This window comes from Nerophis lumbriciformis, linkage group LG01 (genome assembly GCF_033978685.3).
Source record: "Nerophis lumbriciformis linkage group LG01, RoL_Nlum_v2.1, whole genome shotgun sequence".
Classification (NCBI taxonomy): domain Eukaryota; kingdom Metazoa; phylum Chordata; class Actinopteri; order Syngnathiformes; family Syngnathidae; genus Nerophis; species Nerophis lumbriciformis.
Genome location: NC_084548.2, coordinates 43,229,042 through 43,252,002, shown reverse-complemented (window position 1 = coordinate 43,252,002; position 22,961 = coordinate 43,229,042). Strand labels below are relative to the sequence as shown.

At 40.5% G+C, this 22,961-nt stretch overlaps 1 protein-coding gene across 4 annotated transcripts in view; it reads right to left on the bottom strand.

Moving 5' to 3' along the window:
• Nucleotides 1-22,593, bottom strand: part of agap2 (ArfGAP with GTPase domain, ankyrin repeat and PH domain 2) — a 65,319-nt gene extending 42,726 nt beyond the window's left edge. For 2 of the 4 annotated variants that reach the window (XM_061982469.1, XM_061982478.1), the window contains exon 1: nucleotides 8,687-10,886. In XM_061982469.1, the coding sequence (XP_061838453.1) occupies nucleotides 8,687-9,812 (1,126 nt within the window). In that variant the 5' untranslated portion in view covers nucleotides 9,813-10,886. Of the gene's footprint in view, nucleotides 1-8,686; nucleotides 10,887-22,374 lie in introns of those variants that run through there. The other 2 variants (XM_061982492.1, XM_061982484.1) reach the window with 2 other exon arrangements.
• Nucleotides 22,594-22,961: the final 368 nt, after the last annotated feature.

Sequence of the window (22,961 nt, the reverse complement as noted above, 5' to 3'; positions counted from 1 at the left end):
GTAGCTTATACTACACTCTGCAAATGCGTGAAAACCAAATATGAACTCAAACTGCCCCCAGTAGAATCAATTAACAAACATTTACCTTCTGGTGCAATATAAAATTAAAACAATTCAAGTTGAAGGTGGAATGCGTCCATTGTGACTCAATGGACCATAACAATGCATGTATGGTGGTATTTAGCATCTGTGATGGATTTTCGGTCAACCGTTTAATTTTAAAACGTATTAAATTATAATATTTTTTCCCCATCTGATTCATCTTAAGTCTGTAGTAATTCATAAATATATACGTGATATGTGAAATATATGTGATAATACAGTGTAAAATGTACAATGTGCAATGTCTGTCAAACATGTATCACGTAAGGACAGGATGTCAATGCAAGATGGTGGCGGCCTGTTTGTTTGGTTACGAAAGTCCTAGCTTCGACACTAAATGAGGCCTCAAAAAATGTCAACAGTAAAATAAACACAAGTCAATAGATGATTGCAAGTTGATACTGGAATTCAGTTATGTGCGTTCAGGGGAAATGTTTATTAGTTTTATGTCTTGGTATTTTTATCCCTTACTGTACCAAAATACGTGCCAAACAATGACCCAAATACTGAGGTGCTAGGGGTGGTTTGCAGTCTTAACAGTGGGCACAGTGTGACATCACATTGTAGTGGAAATATGAATGTGGTCATTTATCGTACATGCTTTCAGCCAGGCCCCTCCTTCCTGCTCAACTGCCTGGACTTTCCAATGTTATTATTTCTCGTTCATGCTTTCACGCCTGCTCTGATGTCTATAAAATAAATACTTTGGTGTTCGATTGTCCACAACATTTTACACGGGGCTTTTTTGACAATATGGACCAGTACAAAGTTAGATTAGCTGCTAAACTCAGACAAAAAAGACAGCACCATTGCCATTGCGACATTACAACTTGGTTTAAGAAAACACAAGGGAGAAAGTAGGATGATGTATTTTCATTTAATCATGAAATGCGCACAATATCACCAACATGCAACATGCAGTGACATAAATGCTGGCTTTTTTTATACAGCTCTGTATCAATCCGAGCTTGGGTAGGTATACCTAATGTGACCAGTGAATCTGTAAATCGTTAAAGAAATGTATATTTAAGCGTGTGGGAAAAATAAAATAGCGATGACGTTCGCCTTTAAGATATATATCAAGTTCAAGTTCAAGTTCAAGTTCAAGTTCAAGTTCAAGTCAAATTTATTGTCAATCAGACCATGCAATAGTACATTACACAGCAGACTGAAATTGAGTTTCTCCCATACTCCAATGTGCGATATTAAAAAAAGATCGAAACAATATTTGACACACATTAAGCATAAACTAAACATTAGACTAAACATAGGAGAGATATTTAACAGAAAACCAAATGACAGACAGTGAGCTTGCAGCTACCAACCTATCATACTGTTCAAGAGTATAGTCAGGATGAGGTATTTACTGTAGTGCAATACAACATGCAATATTGCAAAGGTGCAAAGTGCAAAGTGCAGAGTATATGTGTAACAGTGTACATTTTAATAAGATAAATTCTGATACTTTTGGAGCGGGTGGTCCATGGAGGGTTTCATTTTCAATCTAGAGGGAATGCCTCCACAAACGAACAATTTGTAAACAGACTCACAAAAGGGTTATAAACGTGAGTGTGATGCAAAACACAAAATTTACACCAAAGCATATCCGATATATATTGCTCAACCACAAGTGTGGTAAATATAGATTAGAACCATCATATGTCGCCTTTAAGATGAACGGTAAACTTGATAAACTTGTTGAAATATGTAAAGACTGTAATACAACACTGAAGTACAGCAGTAGCATGACTACATGAATATTATCTACAGTACGCATCTGGTAAGAAGACATAGAGAAACAGGCGATTAGAAGACTATTAACCCTGGCAAAATGGAATCACCAGAATTTGAGGATGTTCATTCAGTGTACATTTGTAGAAGAAAAATCAGATAAAAAACATGAAAAAACACTGTAGTCATTTCAAATGTCAACTTTCTGGCTTTAAGGAACATTAAAAGAAATCAAGAAAATAAATTAAGGTAGTCAGTAATAGTTTCATTTTTAGATCAAGCGGTGTGAAATAATTAGAAAATCACACAATTTAATTGAAATGATGGAACCATGAAAAACAATAGAAAACAAACCCTACAACATAGCACTGGTACTTTGTTCCACTACCTCTGGCTTTTATAACTGCTTGCAGTCTCTGAGGCATGGACTTGACCAGTGACAAACAGTACTCTTCAACAATCTTGCTCCAACTTTCTTTGCCTGCTTTTTGTCAAATTAGCTCTGCAGGTTAGAGTCTTATTATGGATCATTTTCTTCTTTCCCACCACAGATTTTCAATTAGATTGAGATTCGGATTATTTGCAGCAGGCCTGCTTCTAGGCAGTCCAGGGTTTCCCCTACATGTAAACGACCATGGCGCAACGCCACGGCAAGATTACTTCCGCCAATGTTTTCCTTGGTCTACCTGTGTGCTTTTACGACTTTCCCATGTTGTTTGTACTTGGTCCAGATTTTAGACCCAGCTGACTGTGAACAATCAACATCTTTTGCAACAATGGATGATGATTTACCTTCTTGAATAAGTTTGATAATCCTCTCCTGTGTTTCAATTGAAATACCTTGTATTGGAGCCATGATGCATGTCCAATCCACCTAGTACAACAGCTCTCCAAGATGTGAACACTCCTTTTTATTGAACACATTTAATATGATGCAGGTGTTAGCTTTGGAAATGAAAAATGTACAGGGTGATTCCATAATATTGTTTTCAAAATTGGGTAATTCCATATTTTTTTTATTTCACTTGATCTAAAAATTAAACTGTTACTGACTACCACAATTTATTTGAGCGTTTCTTAAAGCCAGGAATTTGCCATTTGAAATGACTGTCGTTTTGTGTCATGTCTGTTATCTGTATCTAGTTCCCCCTACTAAATTAAACAACTGAAAGAACCTCCTCCAAGTCTGTTTTTGTCTTAACTTTTGTCCGGGGTGTTATTTCTGCTAGCTCAAAGAAACAAAACAAGACAAAGATACGGATATTCACGGCTTCTTTCAAGCAAACCTTGGCCATAACGCCGCTTGAGCCAAAATATTGAAGTCCTAAATAGCCTGTTTCATTCTTCAAGACTTAAGACCGTACAGTCTTGTGGAGAATGAGTGCATAATAATACACATTGGAGCCTTAGTACCAGACACCAAGTCGACAGCATTCTATCAACATATACATGCCAGAGCTGTTTAATTAAGAAAATAAGTCAATTCGTGTCGATAGCGAACACTGAATATTAAATCTGTTTTCATTATAAGGCAAACTTTCCAAAGTGCTTTAAATGTAATGTGTTACAGTAATATACACAATGACACAGTCATGTCAAAACTTCATAGCCGCACAAATACATTGTTGGTCTTTTGTAAATTATATTTACCTGAATATAAACAGGGCCATATTTTTAGAACTGACCTAAGATTATTTATATTATCAAATAAAATTCTACTTAAAACTAGGAACTGTACCAGATTACATCATCTTGCTTCGAATCGGATCAGATCACATCTAATCCTACCGAATAGAATCATTACATTTTAAAATGTATTTATTTGGAATTGTATTGTTCTCTACGTTGTTTTGAGTTGTCTCATATTGGAAGTATGCACACCTCTACGAGGTATGTACCAGACTGTGAGGTAACCGTACTGTTGCATCCCTTGTATATACAAAATATTGGATGCTTTGTTTTGTAACTAACGACTGTAACACACAGAAAAATCTACAAATGTCCAGCGATTATTTCTTAGCACGTTTGTGCACAGAACTGACCATAAAACACATTATCATGTATCAGTCGTCCTTCATGACATAGATGTGATGGGACACAAGCAGGGGATTTAATTGTTTTATGTTTCATTGCCAGGCATGTCTTAGAGTGTTTTATTGTTGTGGATTTTAATTGCATGTTTACATTTTGTGGAATTTGATTGTATTTTTAATTGCATGTTTTTACACTTTGTGGAATTTGATTGTGTTTTTAATTGCATGTTTTTACTCCCTGTGGACTTTGCTGGTATTTTAAGACGTTGCCCCTTTTAGGTTGTTGCCCCTGACAAACAAAGTGCCCAATCAAACGGCACCTGAGATCAGACGCACCTGTGGAGCATTAGGACTGCACACCTTTTAAAAAGGAAGGTTCGACAGGCTTTCAGGAGCGACCAGGAGGATCGACAGGCTTAACAAGGAGCGTCCGGGTGGACGCATGCAGGCTGGGAAGGAATCCAGGACTACACAGCAGACCCCGCAGGCTACCAGAGTGAACCCATACTTGCCAACCTTGAGACCTCCGAATTCGGGAGATTGGGGGGTTGGGGGGGGCTAAGGGGGAGGAGTATATTTATAGCTAGAATTCACTGAAATGAAAGTATTTCTTATATATATATATAGTATATATATATATATATATATATATATATATATATATATATATATATATATATATATATATATATATATATATGTATGTGTGGGAAAAAAATCACAAGACTATTTCATCTCTACAGGCCTGTTTCATGAGGGGGGGTACCCTCAATCATCAGGAGATTTTAATGGGAGCATTCGCATACCATGGTTTATATAGGGCACAGAGTGGGTGGGTACAGGCTGGCGTAGGGGCGTGGTGATTGGCTCATGTGTTACCTAGGAGGTGTTTCCGTCTATGGCGGCATGCTGTTACAATTTCGCTGCGCTTGTTGAGGGATGACAGGTCTGGACGGTAAATAATAAACAGTTTCTCTTTCAAGCATAGGTTGCATCTTTTATTACCACTATTGTAAGGTGTGCTGGATGCAAGAATTTGCCATGTTATTGAATATTCAACATTATTGTCTTTGAGGTCCCAAATGTGTTTGCTGAGTTCTGTGGTATTTCGCAGGTTTTTGTTCCTGAAAGAAGCCTTGTGATTGTTCCATCTGGTTTTGAATTCTCCCTCGGTTAATCCTACATATGTGTCGGATGTGTTAATGTATATATATATATATATATATATATATATATATATTGTATATATATATATATATATATATATATATATATATATATACTAGTACAGTAATGAAAACACAGTTGTTCTACTAACTGTACTGTACTTGCTGCTTACTTAAAAAAAACCAAAAAAACCTTACCTTTCACTATTTGAGTAGCTTTTGTTCTGCCATTTGAGTACTGGCGAGCGATCTCTGAATCCGGGAACATATCCTTTACGGATTTGTTGAAAACATCCGCAAATGAGAACGGGATGTTGCTTGCAAGGTGGCCCATAATACTGCGTTGCCGCCCACTTGTGCTTCTCTGACCGTTCATGAGTGACTATATGCATTCGGCCACCGGTTATAGATAAACCTATGGATAACGGAGACATATATAATAGTCTCCTTTTCAGGTGAGAGGACGCTAAAGGCAGTGCCTTTAAAGCATGGCCCCAATATTGTTTGTCCGGCTGGAAATTTTGGATATTACAACTTGCCGTAGTTTTGAAGCAATGCATGATGGGAATCCGGATGTTGTGTGTCAGTGTATTAACATGCCGGCTGGAATAAACACACGCTGAGAAATAGCTCCGTGCCTGCCTACTTTATGGGTTATAGATAAACCTATGTGTAATATTCTTAGGTAATACGATCTCCGAGCGGTCCCTGAAATACACACGAATATGATTGGCCCAAGGAACGAGGAACTTCCTGTTTTAGTGTTGCCCGAAATGTGATGTGTTATTCCCAGGAGTCGTGAATAAAAGTACAGTTAGCAGCACGTCGTGTGTTGGCTCAACTTATTTCCACAATACGGAACAAGACACTATGGATAACGGAGACATATATAATAGTCTCCTTTTCAGGTGAGAGAGGATGCTAAAGGCAGTGCCTTTAAGGTACGCCCCCAATATAGTTGTCCGGCTGGAAATCAGGAGATTTTCGGGAGAATGGTTGTCCCGGGAGATTTTCGGGAGAGGCACTGAAATTCGGGAGTCTCCCGGAAAATTCGGGAGGGTTGGCAAGTATGAGTGAACCCCAAGAAGCCCACAACACGCAGGGGCAGAGGAAACTCTGCCTTCGGAGTAAGTCTCGTGGATTGTGGATCTGTGGGGGTGATCAACTGCCTTGGGCTGTGGGCTTGCGGGCTCAGGCGTTGTGCGCTGGCTGTGTGGTCCTGTGGGTAGGAGCGATCGGCACCCAGAGACCTGCGGTGACTCCCAGGAGCGACCAAGAGGCGGAGCGAGACAGGACGAGTACGGCCACGTATGTCCCACCGGAGACTGGTGAGGAGAGTGGGCGTACCCAATACTTCTACGCGGAACTACAGCAGAGGCCTTGCCTGTAAGTGTGACGTCAGCCCTGAGAGCTTTAAATGATTTTATCCCCGTGGCCTGCCTCCGTTTTAATTCTGTGTGCAGGAGGACGCCGTGGAAGTGGGCGGAGCCAGGACACTGACCCACTACGCCTGTCGTGACTGTACCCTAATTCGGATTATAAATTGTGAACAAGTATAATTATCTTTCCTTATTTTGGACGTCTGCTCTCACTACATTGGGTTCTTAATATTTATATTAGTTTTTAGCAACATTTTATTAGATTTTAAATTTCCACCACTCGGGTCCATTACATGAACACAGCCTTTTGCCCTGCTATTAACATGAAAACAACCTATAGGTGCTTTTTGCCACTTGCTAATTTCAGCATCTGAAATGGCATCTTCGGGCAAAGCTCTAAAAACACGTCATCTTGTGTAAAAAAGAATGTAAGCAGTTGTGCTTGAAACGCAACCTGTTAAGGAACCGGTTTCACATAACATATGCAACCAGAGCACTGCATTTTTACTGGATATGTGTTTTGCTGTCACAAGGAATGTAGCTAACAAATTAAGACCAAGCAAATATGACAAGGGGTGACACATGGTATTTAGACCTACCTAAGGATAACAGGTCTAAAACATTGAAAAATACATCTTCGACCAAACTTTTTAGTAAAGGAAAGAGAATGAATCCAATTTGATGTGTTCATACCCTTTGTTTTGCTATACTGCTAATCGTGTACATCATGACTTTGTGATCATGGGTAGCTGGCATCTATCTGCACTGACTTAGAGGTTGAATAATCTCTGGACTGATCACCTGTCAATCACAGGGCATAGACACACTCCCATTCACACTCACAAGAAAGTATTCAATAATGCTGATAATATACATGCTCTTGGACTGTTGGATGAAGCTGGAGTCCATGGAAAGAATATAGAACAACCACACCAAATGACCAGAACCTAACATAGAACCTTCATGCTATGAAGCAGCTGTGATAACCATTGACTGTGCTTCCCCAAATGTTCACATCAAGATTTTTGTTCACTGCACTGTCGGTCCTACTTGCAACTCTGTCAAAATCCAAAAAACCCAGTTGTGTTAAAAAAGCGGAGTATAGTCACAGTAGACACAATCCCAGTGATGATTTGCTTCAGATAAAAGTAAACAGTTCCATGGACTAGCTTTGTCTGTTTGTGAGAGCCAAAACTGATCAGACATTTTGATCCTTCAGCTGCTCCGGCACCCAGCTTTCCACAAAAATCCAAGTATCCACGCTCCATAGTTCAAAACAGTCACACGGGAGCCACTTAACCCCGACACATAGCGTTTAAAAGCTACCAATCCTATCATTTCATCGGTTTTGATGGGGAATTTTGTCAGAAATCTTTTTTACACAGATAAACACATTCTCCTCCTCCGCCCTTCTGTTTCATCAGGGTCTGCCTCTGTAGCAGCAGCAGTAGTCCTGCCGGTTGCCATGGCAACACTTCCTCCTGCCATGGGTGAGTGTGTGTGTGCGTGTGTGTGCGTGTGTGTGCGTGCGTGTGTTTGTGAGTTAGTGTGCGTAGTCGTCGGTGCTAGTCTGAGTGAATCCACGATGCACTTGAGTAACAGTGTGAATACACAATGAGTGAATGAAAAGATAAAAGACACACAATTGTGGAAATGCTCTGTTGCAGGCAGCCGACGCTCAATCTGAAAATGCCTTTGCAAAAATTGACATGAGTGATTTAATGCGTACATGTGGCAGAGGGAGGAAAATATATTTACAGCACATTAGGTGGGTGGACTACCAAAGGCGGTGGATTTGACGTGGGAAGGTATATCGCCCCAACCATTTCAGTTTTATAAGCTAAAAATCACCCCGAGCAGTACGACCCATCTGTGCCACCAGTGACTACCCCCCAGATTCATTATACGATTTAAAGCCATGCTGGGAATGATGGTGATGTGTGTGAGTGTATGTGTAGATTATCCCTCCGGCGGCGTGAAATCAGCCCTCGCTCTGAGGGGAATTAGATTAAGACTGTCCAAGACGGTTGTATTGTGCACTCTCAGACGAAAGAACTTCATCTGTTATCAGTTTGAATTTGCACATGTCTTCAAGAGCATGTTTTCAAGACCCCATTATGGCTGTGCGGGGTCTCCTTTAAACAGATCAACCCCACCCTAATAAAGGGTTGCCTCTGTGCAGAGGAAGGCTCTATGCTATCGCGACAAGAGTACCCTTCAACATGAAAGGTGGATTTGGAGTGACGTGTGAATGTGTTTGTGTGTGACCTCCTACCTTCCTCCTCACTGGAGTCTCTCTGTATAAAGATAGGAGCAGCCGAAGATGATGACCCAGCTACCCCTGAACTGCTCTTTGTGAAAATGCCACTGATGAATTTCAGCATCTTCCTGTCTTTAGAGGCACCTCGTTGGCCCTGCTGGGCCTCCCTGGTCAACGCCAGGTCTTCAGAGAGGCTGTTCAGGTCGCTGTTATCCAGTGTGCGGCTTTTACCCTTGCGTGGTGGTTTGGTCACCTGGGTTGCTGGTGCAGGTAGGGAGGTAGAACCAGATTTAAATCTGTCTTTCCGAGGCATGTCTCTCAACATAGCAGCTGTTCCACCTCCAATGTCCATTTTCATCTCAGCTTTCGCATCGTCTCGTAGGTCCCGCCAAACTTCCGTCCTGCTTGTCTCGGCCCACGAGGCCCTGCAGGGACCTGGTGAGCGTGTGGGCATTCGGCAGTCCTTGCGATCTAGACTCTGGGCTGAGGTCGGGCTGCGCTCTCTACTCTCCCTCGAGTCGCGACCACGGGTAGCCACGCTGCTGTGAGACTTGAGCAGACTCACAGGCTGCTGTCCAACAGGGCGAATAGGGAGGCTGGTTCTAGTGGGGGTACGAACAGGTTCTGCCACCTCTGTTTGGGGTATAGTGGTCAACAAGGGAGACTTGGTTTGTTTTGCCTCAGAGGTACAAAGTGACTTCTCTGCCTGAGTTAAGTCTGTCCCTGGTGACTTCGGAGTCATGGCCTTCTCTGACCCTAAGGGAATAGAAAGTTTACACTGTGGTTTACCACTGCTTGTTCTTGGTGCATTAACAGTGCAGCACGGTTTGTCTTTCAAGGGGCTTCTTCTTTTATCCTGGAATTCAATTGATTTTTCCCTTTTCACAAAAAGAGAACCCTCATCCCCGAGTTGTTGGGCCCCAAATGCTCCAGCATCACCCTCTGTTTCAGTCTCCCCCTTCACCCTGGCTTCTTCTGCTCCCACGCTATCTCCTGACTGGGTCCCCAATCCTGTTGGGGCCTCCCTTTTTGCAATGATGCTCTCTGTGTCCCCTCCATTCTCCTCCACTGCCTCTACCTTAACCAAGGTTAGGGAGATGAGGTAGGTGGTGCGTTGCTGTAGGGAGCCGTCTCCACTCATGGGGTCAGGCTTCAGTAGACACACAGTAGATGAATAAAAGCAGACACCGTGACGAGAACTACTGCCAGTGATGTGGAAGAATCTGTCAGTAAAATTGAGACAAAAAACTCACATAGAGGGAGATCAAGTTTCTCCTTGGAAGATACATCAGCAGAGGGACTATTGGCTTCATCCATCCCCAAACATATTGTTCCTATGATTGTTGTTCTGCAAGTGACATTGCTTTAGCACACCGTCACTGCAACCCAAGCGTCTCTTTTGTTCCTGGAAAACCCGCAATTAGAACATATCCGCTGCAATCGTATGCAGCCACTGAGGCTAATAAATCTTCATTATTGTGTGCGATGTCCAATTTCTGTTGGACTTTGATTGACCTTATTTGTAGCATCCTTCATTTGATATGTTGCTTGTCCTCTTGGCTCTTCTTGTTCAAAAAAAGATTTTGTTCATAAAAACAACTGCCCCGCATCATGTACATCACCAAACATGGGCTCCGTGGCAGCTATAAAGTGAAAATATAAAGTCTCCAAATGGAGGAGTCACCTCAGCGCAGCATGGTGGAGCAAGGGATCCGGAGCACTCATTAGCATTCCTCAAGCCTCACATGTGTGTTGACAGCAGCGTCTATTCAGAGAGCACAGCAGCAGGAAGGCGCACAGGAAGGACATTGATGAGGACTGAGGTGGATCAGCAGGAGAAGCCAACAGAATCTCTGGTGGATATCTGGGGGTGTACGATGGAGCCAGGGCAAATCCAGCCATCACGCCCCTCTTACCGTCTCCCAGGTCGGCCAAATCCTCAGAGCACATGAGGCATTCAGCATGACAACACGTAGAAGGCGAGTCACCGCTCAAAGCAACAGACGCTGTCGCACAGGTTCAACGAGTCCACGGCACGTCACACAGTCAGAGCTTGTCTCTCAGGCACATTGCTGAAAGTCTCCCATGTCCCTCACTCTGTATGCCCCTCCTTGTTGCAATCAGCAGTCCACACAATCCTGCTTCTCTCTTCTTCCACTCTCAAGCCATGCATGCTCTCTGCTCTTTATTGCTCATCACTCCCATCCCCTCCTCCCCTGCATCTTTCTCCCAGCGTGCTGCTGAAGCGGGGGTGGGGTATCTATGAGGCGCGGGGTTCACAACGGCTGGCGGTAAAGCGACAGTGCTGAATGGGTGGAGACAGCGGAAAATATCAGTGGCGGTGTGTTGAAAAGGTGAAAGAGGAGGAGGAGGCGTTGTCAGCCAACAATACAAATAAAAGGTGGTGGGGGGGTAAAATGGCACTGGCTTTTTTTTTTTCCGGTAAATTATTTTATCAGAATCATCCATCTGTCCTCAGCTGTCGTTTTGTGCTTGTGTGTGTGTGTGTGTGTGTGTGTGTGTGTGTGTGTGTGTGTGTGTGTGTGTGTGTGTGTGCGTGTGTGTGCGTGGCTCCACGTAGCTCCTCCTCAATGGGAGGCTTGGCTTTTTGTTGCTAAGGTGTTACAATCTTCCTGGCGTTGGTGGCACAATCATCCCCTCCATGTCCTTCCTCCTCTATTGGTACATATTGTTGCCTGGTTCTCAAAATATATTTTACGTGTGTGCACGTGTTTTCCTCTGAGTATATTGATTTGTAGCTTATTGCCTGCTATGTATACGTGTTCATTAGCAGAAGTGGGAAAGCTCAAGTCTCAGCAGGAGGACGGGAACAAATTGGACATCAATAGCTGGGCCACAGACGACTGTCTGCCATCACACATTTACTGTACTTAGTTTTTGTGTGTAGGTCATTGAAAACAGAAGAGGTGTGCCGATTCATTTTAAAATGACTTATAAAGGGGATGTGGAATAATGAAGAATAAACCTGCATTGATATTGCACTTCCTTTTAAGGCTTCTTAACTGATCAAAAACACCACACTATTGCATGGTACTTTTATAATAGAAGATAACTATTTATGTGTCTGTCTGTTAGCAGATATATGCCAAAAATAGAACTTAGTTTTTTGTTGTTGCTGAAATCGGTGGAAGGGTGTGGCCCGTGCTTCAAAAGGATTCATTACACTGGATCAATCTGTAATATGAACATTTATGCAGTGAAATATTCCAAAATATATAAAACATTCATTTTATTGTTCATGGTTAATTAAATAGGCATATATTATATATCGTTATCAATCAATCACAGGCCTCTGAACAATACAAAAACACCGACTTTGTGACTGTGAGATGTTGAACTGTTGCCTTAGCAGTAAAGCAATGTCATAACGTGACGAGGTCTGGCTGTATTTGTAAACACATAATTTTCACAACTTATGTATGTGGTTAACCCAGAACTGCAGTGAAACACATCTTCAATTATTGAGTTTGAAAATGAATTAGAAACAAAAACAGTGAAAATTATGATAATGAGGACAAGTAGCTGCTGCATAAGTGTGTGTAAGTGTGTATGTGTGTGTGTGCAAAAAAACAAACACTGCAGCAAACATGATTACATATGCACCTTTCAGATTGCCCCTGCAGATAATTATATTATCTTGTGGAGTGAAGCCAGAGAATATGTTTCCCCTTACAGAGCATACTCCCACCAACATCTCACAACCCACAATCAGACTGTCCACCTGCTCAGCCATCGTGCCGCTCCCTCCCTTCTGCAGTCCTACCAATAACGACTAACACTGAATACAAAAGACCTGACAACTGCCTTTGGCTCAAGGCAAGAGACGCGACATTTCGAAGAATGGCAGCCGTGACAGAGGAATAATATCCAAATATTTCATTATTAGCCATCTCATTAGGTTGGTGCAGTATTCAATTCAGAAACAGAAACCTATAACGCCCAATAAAAGGTTGTCATTGGTTTGTAGAAATCTAATCTGTCACAAATCCAGAGCACGCTGACAGTCATGCACTGGTGCTGTCAAATATATGAATAGTGGCGAAATGCAGTGGTCGCGCAGGGTGAACTCTCATTTCTTCCTCACTGTCCTCTCTCACTTTCATTTTTCTACTACCAGTCGCATTCCCATTTAAATGTCTTCATTTCACTCCCTGGAGCAAACTCATCTTCCTCTCCATGTTACTCAGCCAAAAGGAGAGGTGGCTCTCTTTTTAGCACCAGTGAACTCTAAACTCACACATTCAGTCCCCTCTGAGGATACACAAGCTTTGATCCTCACTCCAGAGTAGACGCTTCAGCCTAATTATACAAGATTTGCTTGAATGTTGTTATACGCAGGGATATTGTTTCAAGATGTGCCAAACCCTAAAAAGACCTCAAAGCTTGGTAAAACCCACAAGGGAGCTAATTGGCATTCGAACAAATACAGAAATGTCTTATGATGAATCAAGAACAGAAAGTTTCTGAGTTTGGCCTTGAAAAGGATAAAAAAAACAGCTACATTTTGAAACGTGAGCTTACATTTGACAACATCTTTTGCAGCAAAACTTTTTTTGTCACTTACAATGTGACTAGGTGGTACAAGAATTGTCTTATTGGTAGATTAGTGTAGGTCAGGGCTTTTTAACTGATGGCCCGTGACCAAATCCAGACAGATAATGACACCATACTGGCCCCTAAATTCAGTTTAAAACTTGGGAGACGAACATTTTTGCAACACCAGAGTGCTCCAGTTGTATAGACTAACGCACTGCAGTGGTTCTTAACCTTTTTGACCTTGGAGCCCAACTTTTCCTCAAGGGGCCCGGGCCCACTCAAATATTAACACTGAATTGGAAACCTTACTCTTAATTTTTATTGTATCCTATAAGTATAACTAATCTACTTACTGTTTACAACTTTGTCAAATGTAATGAAACCATGTGTTAATCACAAATATTATCATTATTTAACACTTAAAATTAGGTCAGGCTGATTAGAAAAATAAGTATTAAACAAATATACTGCATAAGAAGGGACTCATAAATAATTGATGGAAAATATATTTACATACAGATTTTGTTGTGCAAAAATACATAAACTCAATTAGGAATAAAAATGTTTAACTAAACTGTCAATAAAATTCAAGTGCAAAAAAAATACAGCTTTAGGTAAATTAGCACCCCAGAAACCAGAAGTAAACAAAAAAGGGAAGCGCTGAAACAGCAAATGACTATTTTAACATAGGAAAATAACCAAACAAAAACATAACATGACCTATCATGAACAGACCATAACAGGTAACTTGTTTACATCAAATGCAGTCAGTAGTCATTTGATCAACTTCTTTAGTTATACATTTTAGATCCTACCTTTTTTTCATTATTTGAGCTATTCAACTGGTGGCCCTTAAGTTCAGTAAAAAACAACAACTTGTGAACCGTTTTGCAGAAGGTCCTTAAAGGGGAATTGCACTTTTTTGGAATTGTGCCTATCGTTAACAATCATTATGAAAGACATGATGACAGATATTATTAAAAAACATTTATCCATTCTAAATATTAAATAAACGTAAACGAAAGTCCGCTTATAGAGCCAATGGGAGCTCTTCTATTTCACCTATAAAATCTAATCATTCAAAAACCGCCAACAATACTCCATTTATATTTGTGATGTATTTTTTAAATTAATGCGCCGCGTATGTTTAAAATGATCAAACTATGTAAATATGAAATGTTATTATAAATGTGCCTGTTACTACATTACATATATACTTACAGTACATCATGTATATACAACCATAATGGAGGTGTTTGGATGTTTTTTAAGACTCCATTGTAAGCAGACTTTTGATCACATTTATTTAATACTTAGAATGCAAAAAAAAAACATCCATCATCATGTCTCTCATAATGATTGTGAACGATAGGCAAAATTCCCAAAATAATGCAGTTCCCCTTTAAAAACTGCAGAGCATTGCTGTAACTCTGAAAAAATAAATAGACCAGTGGTTCTTAACACGGGTTCGATCGAACCCTAAGGGTTCGGTGAGTCGGGCTCAGGGGTTCGGCGGAGGTCAAGACACACCCGACTCATCGTGTAAATATCGGCGTATTACGGATACGGCAACAGCTGACTGATTTGCAGGTGTTTAATTTGTTGTGAGTTTATGCACTGTGTTGATTTTTTTCTTTGAACAAGGTGATGTTCATGCATGGTTCATTTTGTGCACCAGTTATAAAAAACAAGGTAACACTTTAGTATGGGGAACATATTCACCATTAATTATTTGCTTATTAACATGCAAATTAGTAACATATTGGCTCAACTAGTCATTATTAAGTACTTATTAATGCCATATTTGGCATGACCTTATTATAACCCTAACCCTCTAACCCTGACCCTAACCCTAACCAAATAACTCTAAATGAAGTCTTTATTACTTAGAATATGTTTCCCTAGTGTCCAAATAACTCTAAATTAAGTCTTTGTTACTTAGAATATGTTCCCCATACTAAGGTGTTACCAAAAACATATAACTTTGTCTTGAATTTGAAAAAAAAAAATGAATTCACATATGAAACTGGTGGGGTTCGGTTCCTCCAACAAGGTTAAGAACCACTGAAATAGATCAAACTTAAATGTCTACTGTAGAGGACACTGGTTTTCCAAAATATACCAATATATCACAGCATCAAGCAAACAATCGGAAAATTCCCGTCATATCAATTCCTAGATATGGTCGTAATTATTTAAATTGCACTACACATAATAAACACAACATTATTAATATTGCTACTACGGATAATTTCAACAAAAACTCCTCAAAACAGCCCACTACCTATAATATGGGCTTCTTAAACATAAGATCATTATCTTCCAAAACGTTATTAGTTAATGAGGTCATTAGAGACAATAATCTTGACGTTATTGGTCTCGCCGAGACCTGGCTCAAACCAGACGATTTCTTTGCGCTGGGTGAGGCGTCTCCTCCTGGCTATGCGGGAGCGCATATTGCCCGTCCCATTAAAAGGGGTGGGGGAGTTGCACTCATCCACAATAAAAACTTTAATCTTACCCCGAACCTAAATAATAAATATAACTCGTTTGAGATGCTTACTATGAGGTTTGTCACACCACTGCCTCTCCACCTGGCTGTTATCTACCGCCCCCCAGGACCCAATTCGGACTTCATCAGTGAATTTTCAGAGTTCGTTGCTGATTTAGTGACGCACGCCGACAATATAATCATAATGGGGGACTTTAATATCCATATGAATAACCCATCGGACCCTCAGTGCATGGCGCTCCAGACTATAATTGATAGCTGTGGTCTTACACAAATAATAAATGAACCTACGCATCGCAACGGAAATACGATAGATCTAGTGCTGGTCAGGGGTGTCACCACCTCCAAAGTTACGATACTCCCGTATACTAAAGTAATGTCCGATCATTACCTTATAAAATTCGAAGTTCTGACTCATTGTCAACAAACTAATAATAATAACTACTATAGCAGCCGCAACATTAATGCTGCCACAACGATGACTCTTGCTGGCCTACTGCCTTCGGTAATGGCACCATTCCCAAACTATGTCGGCTCTATTGATAACCTCACTAACAACTTTAACGACGCCCTGCGCGACACCATTGATAGTATAGCACCGCTAAAGCTTAAAAGAGCCCCTAAAAGGCGCACCCCATGGTTTACAGAAGAAACTAGAGCCCATAAATTATCATGTAGAAAGCTGGAACGCAAATGGCGCGCTACTAAACTTGAGGTTTTCCATCAAGCATGGAGTGATAGTTTAACAACTTATAAACACATGCTTACCCTAGCTAAAGCTAAATATTACTCAAATCTCATCCACCTCAACAAAAATGATCCGAAATTTTTGTTTAGTACAGTAGCATCGCTAACCCAACAAGGGACTCCTCCCAGTAGCTCCACCCACTCAGCAGATGATTTTATGAATTTCTTTAATAAGAAAATTGAACTCATTAGAAAGGAGATTAAAGACAATGCATCGCAGCTACAACTGGGTTCTATTAACACAGATACGACTGTATCTACGAAGGATACCGCCCTCCAAAATAGTTTCTCTCTCTTTGATGAAATAACATTAGAGGAATTGTTAAGATGTGTCAATGGGACAAAACAAACAACATGTTTACTTGACCCATTTCCTGGGAAACTTATTAAGGAGCTTTTTGTATTATTAGGTCCATCAGTGCTAAATATTATAAACTTATCACTCTCCTCTGGCACTGTTCCACTAGCATTCAAAAAAGCGGTTATTCATCCTTTGCTCAAAAGACCTAACCTCGATCCTGACCTCATGGTAAACTACCGGCCGGTGTCCCACCTTCCGTTTATCTCGAAAATCCTCGAAAAAATTGTCGCACAGCAGCTAAATGAACACTTGGTGTCTAACAATCTCTGTGAACCTTTTCAATCCGGTTTCAGGGCAAATCACTCTACGGAGACAGCCCTCGCAAAAATGACTAATGATCTACTGCTAACGATGGATTCTGATGCGTCATCTATGTTGCTGCTTCTTGATCTTAGCGCTGCTTTCGATACCGTCGATCATAATATTTTATTAGAGCGTATCAAAACACGTATTGGCATGTCAGACTTAGCCTTGTCGTGGTTTAACTCCTATCTTACTGACAGGATGCAATGCGTCTCCCATAACAATGTGACCTCGGACTATGTTAAGGTAACGTGCGGAGTCCCCCAAGGTTCGGTTCTTGGCCCTGCACTCTTTAGTATTTACATGCTGCCGCTAGGCGACATCATACGCAAATACGGTGTTAGCTTTCATTGCTATGCTGATGACACCCAACTCTACATGCCCCTAAAGCTGACCAACACGCCGGATTGTAGTCAGCTGGAGGCGTGTCTTAATGAAATTAAACAATGGATGTCTGCTAACTTCTTGCAACTCAACACTAAGAAAACGGAAATGCTGATTATCGGTCCTGCTAAACACCGACATTTATTTGATAATACCACCTTAACATTTGACAACCAAACAATTACACAAAGCGACTCAGTAAAGAATCTGGGTATTATCTTCGACCCAACTCTCTCCTTTGAGTCACACATTAAGAGTGTTACTAAAACGGCCTTCTTTCATCTCCGTAATATCGCTAAAATTCGTTCCATTTTGTCCACTAGCGACGCTGAGATCATTATTCATGCGTTCGTTACGTCTCGTCTCGATTACTGTAACGTATTATTTTCGGGTCTCCCTATGTCTAGCATTAAAAAATTACAGTTGGTACAAAATGCGGCTGCTAGACTTTTGACAAGAACAAGAAAGTTTGATCATATTACGCCTATACTGGCTCACCTGCACTGGCTTCCTGTGCACTTAAGATGCGACTTTAAGGTTTTACTACTTACGTATAAAATACTACACGGTCTAGCTCCAGCCTATCTTACCGATTGTATTGTACCATATGTCCCGGCAAGAAATCTACGTTCAAAGAACTCCGGCTTATTAGTGATTCCCAGAGCCCAAAAAAAGTCTGCGGGCTGTAGAGCGTTTTCTATTCGGGCTCCAGCACTATGGAATGCCCTCCCGGTAACAATTAGAGATGCTACCTCAGTAGAAACATTTAAGTCCCATCTTAAAACTCATTTGTATACTCTAGCCTTTGAATAGCCCCCCTTTTTTTAGACCAGTTGATCTGCCGTTTCTTTTCTTTTCTCCTCTGCTGCCCCCTATCCCTTGTGGAGGGGAAGACACACAGATCCGGTGGCCATGGATGGGGTGCTGGCTGTCCGGGGTCGGGACCCGGGGTGGACCGCTCGCCTGTATATTGGTTGGGAACATCTCTGCGCTGCTGACCCGTCTCCGCTCGGGATGGTTTCCTGCTGACCCCACTGTGGACTGGACTCTTACTGTTATGCTGGATCCACTATGGACTGGACTCTCACAATATTATGTTAGACCCACTCGACATCCATTGCATTCGGTCTCCCTAGAGGGGGGGGGTTACCCACATATGCGGTCCTCTCCAAGGTTTCTCATAGTCATTCACATCGACGTCCCACTGGGGTGAGTTTTTCCTTGCCCTTATGTGGGCTATACCGAGGATGTCGTTGTGGCTTGTGCAGCCCTTTGAGACACTTGTGATTTAGGGCTATATAAATAAACATTGATTGATTGATTGAAATACAAATAATAGGGAAAGGAGAAGTCTGGCCCTTCAATCCTTAGCATTTTGGAAATGTGGCCCCTAAAACAGTTTAGCTGAATATCCTTGGTGTAAGGTAGTCTGTAGTGAAGGATACATTTTGGCATTCAACGGTTTCCAAAAAATGTATTGATTAATTGATAACATAAATAACAATTAATCAATAGATGCATATGTTGTGAAGTATATTGTTTGACAGTTCATTTGAATTCTCTGTTTAAATAATTAATGCTGCGCTTTTATTATTCATTGGTGTTAATGTGTACTCATTTATGAGACTGTAGAGGACGAATGTAGAAGGGTTATTGTTTTGGGCCAAAATAACTACATTTCTCATAGTCCTGCAGGAACGGAAGCCAGAAGTCGACGGAAGAAAAAAGGGCTATTATTGTTGTTCATGATACACAGAAGCCGTTGAATGAAACTAGAACTTGCTAACACCTTTGAAATATAAAGAACTTTTCAATCTACATCCTGTCTCTTCCTTGAAGTGCGATCAACTGTAGAATTACTAAATGTGTGTAAAAGAAAAAATGCATGTGTCAATTTTGTTATTGAATATGGAGAGTTCTGAATGTTCAGAACCCTTGTTTCCATGTCTGCATTGCACTGAGCAGTTAATGGTGCCATTGTGGAAGTACTGCATGGATGGAGCTCAATAACCCACAGCTGTCATGTTGTTGCTCAAACTCAATCAACAGCACCTGGTTGTAGCCACATAGTGCACACACAGTCTACAGAATTTGGAATCATACAAGAGATCATTATGCCCATTCCGAGAGAAAACCATGCAGTCCACATCTAGGATTTGAACTGAAGGCGCGCAATGTCCATGCAGTACCATTCAATTTGTACATAGATAAGACAACAACAGTTAAAACACAAAGCATGTTTTTTTAAGGAAAACAATAGAGGATTTTTTTGTAAACAAACACATTCAACCAAACACTACTTCAGTTAAATGCACTTTACAGTATTGATTCTTTTGCAGCTTTTCAAAAGACTGGCTGTTTGTTGTATTTCTCCTTCAGAATGTTTTCAGAATGTATTCGTTTTTATAAAGGAAATAATCAAAAATAAGATTTGAATCGGAATGTCTCAAGTTTTCACCAACTTATACTGTATTTGTAGGAAATATTGTAAAATATGAATTATAATTTCATCTGGATGGTGCTTTTATTGTAAACACTTCATAAAGTTGTACAATGCTTTGACAGTGAGGTGATTATTTGGAATTTTCTCGCACCTAAGAAAATTTGTGGCACAATAAAAACTACACAGGCTACAGATAACCTCCATGCAAATCAATATTATTTGAAAACTTTCCACACGAGCATTTTCACAATACAGGAAAAAAACAGCTGAAAAATAAAATATCCATCCATCCATTTTCTACCGCTTATTCCCTTTGGGGTCGCGGGGGGCGCTGGAGCCTATCTCAGCTACAATCGGGCGGAAGGCAGGGTACACCCTGGACAAGTCGCCACCTCATCGCAGAAATAAAATAAAAAATACTAAAATAAAAACAAAACTAATTTAAAAATGAGCAAAATTGTACACTCCTTGTGTGTGAACACCTAAACTAGGCTACTTAACAAATAACTATAACAAAACAATGAATCAGAAAAGTGCATCCAAATGTCGCCGTTTCCTTTGACTTTGGCTCATTCTGTGTTTTTTTTCAGTCGGTGTGACGTCAGTCCAGTCCGGTGGCACGAATATAGAAGCAGCATGGGCATTTACTAATGGTTCCCATTCCCACATGAAAGGCTCACAACTGCAAATGGGTTCTGGTCAGTCACTTCAAGTAGCCATTCAAAAGACTTGACTCGTTCACAAACGTCACATCTCTACTACACATGGCCCCTGAGGCGAACCTTATACTGAAGTCAGTATATTATTATTCACTATTGACCCTGGAAGTCAAATTTGAAGTGCCGACTCCTTACTGACTCTTTTGCAAGTTTAACTTTTACATTGGAGAAATTCTCCAAAGGTTTTTTGTCCCTTAGTGCCTGGTCGAAGAAGCTAATAACTGTGAGAAATCTAGAAATAAAAATTAGAGACAAATAAACATGCTAAAGTGTTTTAAATCTGAAAATGCCCCAGTAATTATTTGTGTTATAGAGGTAGTATTATGACACAAATTACAGGGGCATTTTGCAGATTAACCTTAACCTTTATTACAACTTGATACATGAGTGTGTGTGAGTCTGTATACTGACAACACAGGTGTGAGTCTGTACTGACAACACAAGAATTAAACAACACTTGCGGTCCAAATAAAAATGTATCATGCTTTGTCTGCTTTCTTTATCAATATTGTACAAGCTATCAATCTATTTCTTTTGCCATGAATTGATTAACGTGGACCCCGACTTAAACAAGTTGAAAAACTTATTCGGGTGTTACCATTTAGTGGTCAATTGTACGGAATATGTACTGTACTGTACAATATACTAATAAAAGTTTAAATCAATCAATCAATTGCTACACATTCCTGATTTGTTCTTCCACTAATTAGATTATTATAAGTGTCAATATCGTAACCATGCACATGGTGTCAATGAATTGTCAGTAATAAATATGGAGAAGGGGTACGATCAGAAAAAAACTAAACTCATTTTTTTGGATATGTATAATTGTGCAAGTGTAAACATGTTAGCTTCTTCACTGTTCTTCAATTTCTTAAGCATGTCCAAAAGAAATAAACTATTACCATGGTCAAAAAAAATGTTGAAGAAAATGGCAATAAATTGCATCATAATATTTTTTAAGGGTAATAATTATCATCTTAATGCTTTAAAGTTGCAGCCCTAAAAAGGGTCTACTGTAAGTGAGCCCATGATGTGATTATATTTTGTTATTGCAGTCATAGGTTTTAGCTCCTCTATTATTGTTTTGTTGACATTTTCAGACGTAGGTTTTACATTGAACGCAACAGTTGGAAAAAATGCAACGAGACTCATAAACATTGTGTGATAATAGCAAGACGTAATGAGAAATGAAGGAAGTGGGGAAATGAGGTGTAACTAATCAAGTTCGAATGAAAAGGCTTTGTTTTTGTGAAAGGAAGTGGCTTTGAGGACAGTTGCAGATTGGCAGACAGGAAGTAGGACGCACGGCAGGTCTTCTTTTACCTGCCGTGGCGGTGGCTGTTGTGGGATGTTTCAGTTGCCATGTATATCAGATGCCATGTATATCAGCTGATTGAAACATAAATGCCACAAGATAGTTTTACTGTAGATTAAGGTAATAGCAAATGAACATCAGGGTGGAAACTTCCTGAGAAGACACAGTGGTCGATATAGGAAATGTAGAAACTAGTCATCATATCTGCTGTCATGTTCACACACCTCTCGAATGTTGATGAAAGTCCCTCAAACCGACTGCAAACAAATGGTATTTAGCATTCTATCTGGACATGATTCAACATTGAAATGAGCCTCCAAAAGGACATGCACACTACAGAGTGTAAAGAGTGTTCTTACCTTCTATATTGCGCACGTAAACTTTAAGGCCCGAGCGTAGTTGTGGATCTGCAACCCTTTCCAATTGCTTGGAAAGTCTGTTGAGGCCACTAGAGAGCGATTCAAACCTCTTGATCTCTGCTTTTATCGCCACTGAGTTTGGCGATTTGCTCTTGCTGCTCATGGTGACACGTGGTGCAAATTGATGCAACGTACACCCTTTCTTCAGCCCATCTGAACACTTACCTCCACATGAGCACAGAGGCAGCAAAGAAGAAGCGGTAGATTAGTGTCTAGTTCTCTCTCCAAACCGCAAACGTGAGCTCACGGCGGTGCTTGTCGAATCGTCCTGCACATTTGAGCTTTAGTAAACTCACTTCCTTTTCCTCAAGCCTACTCTAGTTGTGGTTCACAATCTTGACTTCCTTCAAACTTTATGTTCTAGTACAAACTTAATAGCTGCAGAATTTCTTTTTTTTTTTTTTACCAATAAGCCTACTTTTTAAGGCTTGATATATTTATGCTAAATATATAATAGGCCACCTGTATTCAGTAGTGTCTGGTACATACAGCTAATAATTCAAATAATAATCACATACACAGACAGT